An 8,654-nucleotide genomic window follows, 5' to 3' on the forward strand; every position below is an offset into this window, starting at 1 on the left:
GCTTGCTGCTAAACTTGACGACACCTGGCTTCGATCCCAGGACCCAGGTGGTAGAAGAAGAGAACTCACTTTCTCAAGTTGTATTTGGGCCCTACACATACACCCCCTCACAATACATCCCCCACAAAACACACCCCCCACATACACACATACACCCACCCACACACTCACACACACTTGCTATGGCATGCATGTGCCCCCATTTTTGCAAATAAATGTAAAAAGAAATTAAAACTTGGAAAAGATTTATTAAGTGTTTATTAAAAAGGCAGAAAAAGGGGGAGATTTTTGTTCCCCAGATCCAAGCTTCCCAGCATGGTTTTTCCCAGGGCTTCATCAGTCTCATGGCTTTTCTGCTCTTCTCAAACTGCAGGTCACATCAGCCGCTGCTACCTGAGGCTGTGGGAAAGACTCTGGGTACATATGGCCTCTTGGCTCTGCCCTCTGTTGCCCCAATCCAGAGAGGTGAAGCAGGACAGGGTCTCCTGAGGAAAGGGCACAAGCCAGATAGCTCTTTCTATGACCCAGGAACAAAGAGAATGGGTGTCACCTCGGCCAGTATTTGCCATTCTGTCAATCTCTAGACTTTGACCAGGGTCCCAAGTGTGAGGGAAAAGCAGTGAGCACCCTCCTCTGTGGCCTCCACTTTTCTCACCCGGACATTATGGACATTATGTCTCCTTCCAGGGCGGCTCTGGGGCTGTCAGCCCTGACCACTGGTTGTGGATTTTGAGCTTCTGAGGAGGCAGGACAAGTCTGAGTGGAAGACGCTGTGCCGGGAATGGCAGCTTCCCATGCCAGCCCAGCTGGAGTGTGACAAGATGATCTGGCCTGGGATTCTGGGAATCAAGTGGCAGGGCTGTCCCCATGGCTTCATGTCCAGGAGGTCTCAGCATCCCGGGGAAGGATGTGACATTACTTCCCTGCCACCTCTTCCCTCATCCACGCTAGCCCTGACTGGCCCTCTGGTGGACGTTGTTCTGGAACCTGCCTCTGACAACTTTCCTTGCTGTTCACAGACTGCTCACGGCTCTCTGGGGCCCACAGGAGAAAGCCTGTCTTCTGACTTACCCTTGGAGACCCTTGTGGCTTCATCGCCAGCTCTTTCCCCTCGCCTGCTTTGGCCACAGGACTTGTCTGGGGACTCCTCTGTCATCCACACTCACCCTGCCTCACCTTGCCCACATCCATCCTGACTCTGGCTCTGGTTTCCTTCTGTTCCGGTCTTGTTTATCTTTTTTTTTTTAATTTTTAAATTTTAAAATAATGTATGTGTTTGTGTGTGTGTAGGGGTATATGTATGCCACAGTGCACATGTAGAGGTGAGTGGACAATTAGTGTGTACGTGTGTGTACGTGTTTGTGTGTGTGTGTGTGTGTGTGTGTAGGGGTATTATGCATGCTACAGTGCACATGCAGAGGTAAGTGGACAATTAGTGTGTACGTGTGTGTACGTGTTTGTGTGTGTGTGTGTGTGTAGGGGTATTATGCATGCTACAGTGCACATGCAGAGGTAAGTGGACAATTAGAATTAGTGTATGTGTGTGTGTAGGGGTATATGCATGCTATGTTGCACATGCAGAGGTGGGTGGACAGTTTCCGGGAGTCAGCTCCCTCCTTTCACCGCATGGGTCCCAGGGTGAACTCAGGTTGTGGGTCTTGGCAGCAGGTGCCTTTACTCACTGAGCCATCTCACCGGCTCTTGTCATCTTGGAAGGTAACAGAGGGAGCACCACATTCATGTGGGATCCTTTCTCTTACCCCCACCTCTACCCCAACCAGTCCCAATCTGCCCCCACATAGTCCCTTGGCTCTGTCCCCCTCCCACACATAATCACCACCACACAAGCTGCTAAACCCACATAGTCCCATGTCCCAGGCCCTGGGGCCAGAGCTTATTACCACTTCTTGTTCTGACCATCCTGGAAGTGAGAGTTAGGACTTTTCATTCTCCAGATGAGACAGCAGAGGCTCAGCAGGAGAAAGTTCAACGTCAAATTACAGTGTAGTTCCACGAATTCAACCAACACGCATTTATTGCACCCATCTATACTACAGATTCCGAGCTGCAATCCTGTGTTTTTCTTTACTTGCTGTGTCACCTCAGGGAAGTCCCTGCTCTTCTCTGTGCATCGCTTCCCTCGTCTGGAAAGCACGGGCTGTGGAAGTCTGCATCCCAGTGTGGTGAAGACAAAGTGGGTTTCTCTGAACAGAGACCAAGCTGGTGTACAGCGGGGGCTCAAAACATACCGGTGTGTTGTTCTCCCAGAAGGTGGCTGGGGCTGGCTTTGTGGAGAAGGCAGGGTTATGGCAGGCATGTAAATGATTATTACCTGCTCCATAAATATTTCCTGACAGCTGGCTCAGGTCACAGCCTGCCACTCCCAGTGTGAGCCAGTCATTCCCAGCCATGGGTATAGGACACAGCTTGCTTGTGGGAGATTCAGCCGGCCAAGCGTCCAGGCAATTGCCTGCAGGGATCTTCTGGACCATAGGCTGTCCCTGGGCCCAGCAAAGGTGCTGCTTGACTCCAACTCTGGGCTCCATCAGTCAGAGAAGTGTCAGAGTGAGAGTCAGGGCCAGGCCCAGGTTGAGGATAGGGTTCGGCACCCATCACCAGCCACCACTTTGCACACAGACATGTATCCATCTGGTTCCGCTTGTCACAGGACAGATACACGGAGGCCCCCCAGTCAGGCCCTGGCTGAACAAGATTTCTGGTTCTGAAGATGGTCTCTGCACCTTCATGGATCTAACGTCTTCCAAATTTACCCTTGAAGAGTGCCTGGCCATCGTGTTCTTGTCTACTGGGAATATATGACCCAGCCCCCAGATGTGACAGCTGCGGGTGGCTGTCTAAGTCACGACAGGCAAAAGCCCAGAGAGGGTATGTTAGTAGCCAGAGAAACCCAGTAAGGGACAGGGGAATCAGGGTCCCAGCTACCCATATTGCTGAACTGTTCTCTTCTTCCCGTGTCCTTTTAAGTCCTGAATGATCCCTCCTGGGAGGGACCTCTCACCTCTGCTTGGACCTTCCAAGACAAAACTCCTAGAAGACCATTTCATTCTTTATTATAAACATGAGTTCATAAGTAAACAATTGAGGCTCAAAAATACATTAAAATAAATAATAAGCAGTTCAAAGTTCATAGAGCAAATAACTTATATACAGATGAACAAAGGAGAGCAGGCCCCGCCCCCTCCCCCAAGGGAGGGGGAACCAGAGAGGATCATGGGGGCCAGCCAGGATGTCGGTCATCAGTATGCCCCATCCAGTCTCCTCCTAACGTGGGACTGCTCCTAGATTGCAGTCCAGCACACAGGACACTCCTCAGGACACAGTCAGCATGTTCATTTGGCTTCACGGAGCCCCTTCAAGCAGATCTGTAGCCAGCAGCCAGCACGGAGGGGGGCTGCGCTGCTGCCCAGGAGCTCAGGGTGGCCTGGCGGTGTCAGGGCACAGAGCAGCTGTAAGTGTTGTAAGAGAGACCGGAGCTTGTGCTGAACCCATCGGATGGGTCTGGCTAGCTGGGGCTGAGGTCTTGGCCCAGAACACAGGCACGGGGTCTCCCCAGCTGCCCGTTGCCTCCTGTCTCCACATGGGCTTCCTTCTCAGTGGTCCTGCTGCTGAAAAGGGTTATCTTTTCCTCCGTCGAGAGTGTGCAGGACCCGACTCTCTTGTTACCTCTGGTTGTAGCCTGGCAAAGCGGAGCTTGGAGGCAGAAATGTCCCTAGAAGTGGAGAAGGATCAGTTAGCATCTCAGGAGATACAGGGTGCCCAGGACTCCCTTGGAAGGTAGGTAGTTGGACCTAGAGCCTCTGCCTAGATTTGAGGAAACAGCTGTCCCGGCTCAGAGTGTGGTCACTGCGCCAGGCAAGGTCTGCACATCAGGCCCAGGAGAGTCTCTGTCATGGGGCCACTGACATTGCTTGTATTCAGCATCGGGTGTTGCCGAGATGAGGGGTCTGCCAAGGACAGCCTGGGCACTGCCCCTGGTGTGTTTTCCTTTTCTCACACCGTGTGAATGTCCTTCCTTCCCGGCACTCATATTCCTCCACCCTCAACTACGCCATCTTGCTCTGTCTGCAGTTTACAAGGTGGGCTTTCCACACAGCATGGTCCTGGTGGCCCTTTGACCTTGTCTGAGGTCATGGCCACAGCTCTCGGAGCAACTCTCCACTTCCGGACCCTAAGAGTTCTATATCTGGGGGTGAGAAGGTGGATCTCGGGACCAGACTGTGGGACCTGGGCAGGGCTCATCCTCTTTGAGGCCCTTTCTCTGCTTTTAAGACACTAACTAGACCCAGTCCTGAGGACCTGCAACAGTAGGCTAGCCCTGAGCTCAAGGCCAGCCTGGGCTACTGAGTGAGATCCTGTCTCAAAACCAAACTACACCAAACCAAAGCAATAACAAAAACAACAGTAACAGCAAAAAAAAACCCTGAACTGCCATCAGGATGAAGGCTTGGGTAGTAAAGCAAGCTCTTTGCACACTGTGAAGTGCTGTGCTGTCTACATACACCCTGAAGTGCTGTGTATTTGCCAAGCCTTCCTTATTCTCACTCAGTTCTTGAGTATGTGCGGGGGCCTGCTTATCCTACCACTCCTGCTCCATTTTCTGCCTTTCCCCAAAGATGGTGAAAATGTCCAGCCCCAAGGACCCCTTCACAGCAGAGGCAGGAGTGGCCAAGGCCTCCAGAGCGCCACAGGAATACTGCTTCATACATATTAGCACACCTAACCTCATGAAAACCCTTCAGAATGGACATTGCTACCTCCCTGCTTCAAAATCTTGCAGCACAGAGAAACCCAACCACAAGCCAGGGCACACAAAGCCTGTCTGTGGGCTTCTCAGCCAGTACTCTGTCCCACCAGCTGTCCCTGGGTCCCTTTGCTGAGTGGTCCAAGTTGACGTTTCTGCCCTTCAGTTGGACAAACATTTGTGGGCCTTGTGCTAAGCCACTTGTGGCCACCAAGTGGGGGAGATCCCTTATGAGTATTGAAGGAGCAAGCAACACCGCGAGTCATTCACTCCAAGCCCCAGCGGAGGGAAGCCGCCTGGATGAATAACTGGTTCTTCCCAGTCAAAGCCCTCAAGGCCTGATGCACACCTCCTGGTCCCAGAATGCAGGAGTTAAGGAAAGAGGCTTGGGGCTGGAGAGATGGCTTAGCATTAAGATCACTTTCTGCTCATGCAGAGACCCAGGGTTCTGTTCCCAGAACCCCCATGGCAGCTCACAGCAATCCATAATTCCGGTTCCAGAGGATCCAGTGGCCTCTTCTTAGAGCACATAAGTTACATACAGATGAAGGGCACCATGCACGCATGTGATGCGCATACATACATGCAGGAAAAACACTCATGCATGTAAAATAAATCTATTTCTTTCTTAACAGAGCCAGATGTGACAGATGCTTTGTAACTCTAGACAAGTGGTGTCACCTCTCTGAGCCTCAGTTATCTAGATGGACAAGGAAGACCCAGTCCTGCCTCACACAGAGGATAAGGCAGACATGCAAAGCATACAGAAAGTGATCAGTCATGCAATGAATGACCCTTACCTTAGCTTTTGGAGGAGGACTCCCTCAGCGGCCCACTTCCTGCCAGGCTTTAACACAGCTCCGGGAGCCTGGCTGCTTGGGGTGACCACAGTTTCAGACCTGAATGAATGGAATGGCAATGCGTGAGGGGCTGGCCAGAACCCTGAAGCTAGCTGGCTGCGGGCCCAGCCCAGCCCCCACCCTGCCCTCTGGAGCAGATCCATTTCCACTCTGCACACCTGGCACCCTTCCCTCCTGGGCGGGGTGAGGACCAAGGAAAGCTGAGCTACTGGGAATGTGTTCTCAGCCCCAGAACGAGGCAGATGGGTGGCTGGCCTTCCCAGAATCTGGCCACCTGCAGTTGCAGGGGAAACTGAGGCAGGGGTGGAGCCCCAGATTGAGCCCCAGAGGAGGAGTTTCTCGTAAACTGTCATGGGAACTGGAACCCTCGCTTGCTTTCTCAGTGGTCCAAGAAGGGGAGGGTAAGAATGCAGCTGTCCCCTTCACAGATGGGAAAACCAAGGAGGCTTGGCATTCACACCCCATAACATCCTTGACATAATGACAACTCTGGGACCTGTCATGGATCGCCAGCTACCGATGTTATTTTTTCTTCTAGACAAACTTATGAAGTACCAGAGCCTCCAGTTGGAATCTGAAGCCCAGTGGGGCCCAATTCCTTGCTGGCCTGACACAAGGCTTGCCCCTCTCTAAGCCTGGGTTATCATGTGGCTGTGCCCAGGAGTGGGGATGTGTTCTCCCAGAATCCTTGGAGCTGAGCAGAGGGAGGAACTCAGTGTATTTCTGTGGGAGAAAGGACTGCCGTGGGCCCAGTTTACTTCTGGGTTTTAGGACAGTGCATGTCTCCTCTGGGCCTCTGCCCTTCTACTAATCTCCCAGATACCCTGCCTCCAGGCCTGGTCCCATGTAGCAGTTACCCAACCCCTGCAGGCAAGGAGTCCACCTACCAGGGTCTTTGATGGCAGAAGGTGGCACAGGCAGAGTCCCCGGCAGTAGAGCACTCACAGCGCCTTGGCAGGGAGCGGCGCCGGCGCCTTGGCGGGTTTCCCAGGCCGTAGGGAGCTGTCTGTCTGTGGGCAGGAAGCCAGCAAGGTGGTGTGTACATGGGGTGGGGGGGGAGCAGAGAGGTGAAAAAGAGAGGAGAGACACAGGATTAGACACATCATTGGCCAGTGTAGAGACGGTCTACACTGAACACGGGTACAGCCAGTCACACCTCCAGCATGGCCAAGAAAGGTGACCACCCCACTGCTTCTCATATTAAACTAGCCACAAGTCACAGACTCCTCTAACAATGCTTCTGCACACTGCTCTGCTAGGAGCTCCTGCAGGAGAATGTAAGGGATAGAGCTTGCTGATCCTAGGAGGCTGAGCTGGTCCTCTGTCCTCAGAGAAGTCCCCCACCCCATCTAGGCCACGAGGAAGGAAGACCATTCAGTCACCAGAGTCATCCGGCTCTCAGCCAAATGGCCTCTGGTTGGTCCCCACTTATTGGGGGAATGTGATAAATATGCTGTGTGTGTGTATGTGTGTGTACATGTGTAATTGGGCTGATTTCTGATCCAGTTTGGCCAAGGGAGGCAGAGTAGGGGCCCTGAGGCTAGTCCACTCAACACCTTTGGTCAACAGCTAATTTTGGAGTTGTAGTGATTCTGGGTGGACCCGGCACGCAGGGACTGGCAGGGTTTCCACCCTGAGCCAGCGTTTGAACGTGGATTAGCTCTGCACATGTTTATATGCTCAGCTTCTCCTGCCTTATGCAATTTGGAGAGGGGGAAAATACATACATCCACAAAAACGTCAACCTGAGGTATGCAGGAGCCTGGAGGCAGCACAGGGCAGGGAGAACCCAGCTCTGGCTCCTGCCAGGGTATCCCAGGCAGACTTCTTGTCTGCCCTATGGGGGGCTGCAGCAGGGCCTGCCTTGTGGGGAGACTGGAGGCTCAGCAGAAGGTACTGTGCTTGTAGTGTTTCGTGCAGAGCGTGGCCTGGGCTGCTGTTATGCACGAGCTGGTTCTCTGCAGGGTAAGTGTGGTTGAGCTCCAGCACCTCCAGACTTGGGAAGGGACTAACCCACCACTTTTTCTTCCTGTGTGACCCCAAAGAGCTTGCCTCACCTCTCTGAGCTTCAGTACCCTGATGTGGAACACGGAGCTAGTACATTCCTACAGGTTGTTGCAAGGATTCCAAAGCCAAGCAGCTCTCTGCCTGATTCTGGTAGCCCCCACATTGACTCATAACTACTAACTATGGGTGGGTACCGTCCCAGTGTCCATCTGAGCCCCACGGTGAGCCAGGCAGTTGCAGAGGTTGCCAGAGGCCTTCACCCCCACCTTCTCCCACAGTCCTGGTGGATGCTCACCCTGCAGTATTCACCCAGATGATGTCCAGGTGGCAGAAGTACACACACTCCTTGTCAAGCCAGGAGTTGCAGGAGCAACGGCGAAAACGCAGGTGGGGGCCGCGGCCCTTGGGTGCCAGGGCTGGCTGCTCCAGAGTGGTAGCTGCCTGGCCCTTGCCTGCACACAGGAAGGAGAGAGAGGTGGAGAGGAGGTCAGGGCACCTGGCCTGCCTGGGATAGGGGACCCGTAGAGCTCCTCCTCTTGCATAATAAGGAAGTTGGCACTCTTGATGCTCAGGAACCACTGGTTAGCCTGGGGAAGTCCCAGCTGCCAGCGCTGTGCCTGCACTCGGCTGAGGAAGCTCCTGCTGGGGGCTCCCTGCTCTATGCTCCCAATTGGCTTTGGGAAGCACCGTATCCCTGGAGGAGATGCCGATGGACAGACCCCGGGGCAGCAACAAATGAGGGAGGGCTGCTCACCTTCATGCAGGGCCAAAAGCAGGGCCAGAGCGACGGAGCACCAGGCGGCCGGTGTGGGAACCATAGCAGCGGCAGAGTGCTTGGCTGGACCAGGGGAGCAGGGAGCGCCTGTTGCCTGCGTCCTGGTGCTAAGCCGAGCTGGGAGCTCATTGCCGAGGTGCCCTGACCGCCTCTTATAATACCAGGCAGGGTGCCCGCCCCTGCTGGTCCAGCCCCGCCTAGCCTAGCTGCAGCACCTTGGGCAGAGAGCCAGGGACACCGCCTCCTCCCG

The 8,654-nt window shown here is 53.8% G+C and overlaps 1 protein-coding gene across 1 annotated transcript; it reads right to left on the minus strand.

Annotated features, from left to right (window-relative positions):
- Window positions 1–3,553: 3,553 nt before the first annotated feature.
- Edn2 (endothelin 2) lies at window positions 3,554–8,447 on the minus strand. Its single transcript, XM_005353328.2, has 5 exons — window positions 8,384–8,447; window positions 7,925–8,081; window positions 6,510–6,632; window positions 5,563–5,661; window positions 3,554–3,730 (listed from the first exon to the last, which is right to left on the minus strand). The coding sequence occupies exons 1-5, from the start codon at window positions 8,445–8,447 to the stop codon at window positions 3,637–3,639; spliced, it is 537 nt and encodes a 178-aa protein (XP_005353385.1). The 3' UTR covers window positions 3,554–3,636.
- Between the last annotated feature and the right edge of the window lie 207 nt (window positions 8,448–8,654).

This window comes from Microtus ochrogaster, chromosome 10 (genome assembly GCF_000317375.1).
Source record: "Microtus ochrogaster isolate Prairie Vole_2 chromosome 10, MicOch1.0, whole genome shotgun sequence".
Classification (NCBI taxonomy): Eukaryota; Metazoa; Chordata; class Mammalia; order Rodentia; family Cricetidae; genus Microtus; species Microtus ochrogaster.

Coding starts and splice junctions, on each gene's coding strand:
- Edn2 (XM_005353328.2), bottom strand. CDS start 8,447: ATGGTTCCCACACCGGCCGCCTGGTGCTCCGTCGCTCTGGCCCTGCTT. Junction 5,662..6,509: donor TTCTGCCATCAAAGACCCTG/GTAGGTGGACTC, acceptor CCATTCATTCAG/GTCTGAAACTGTGGTCACCC. Junction 3,731..5,562: donor GTCCTCCTCCAAAAGCTAAG/GTAAGGGTCATT, acceptor CTCCACTTCTAG/GGACATTTCTGCCTCCAAGC.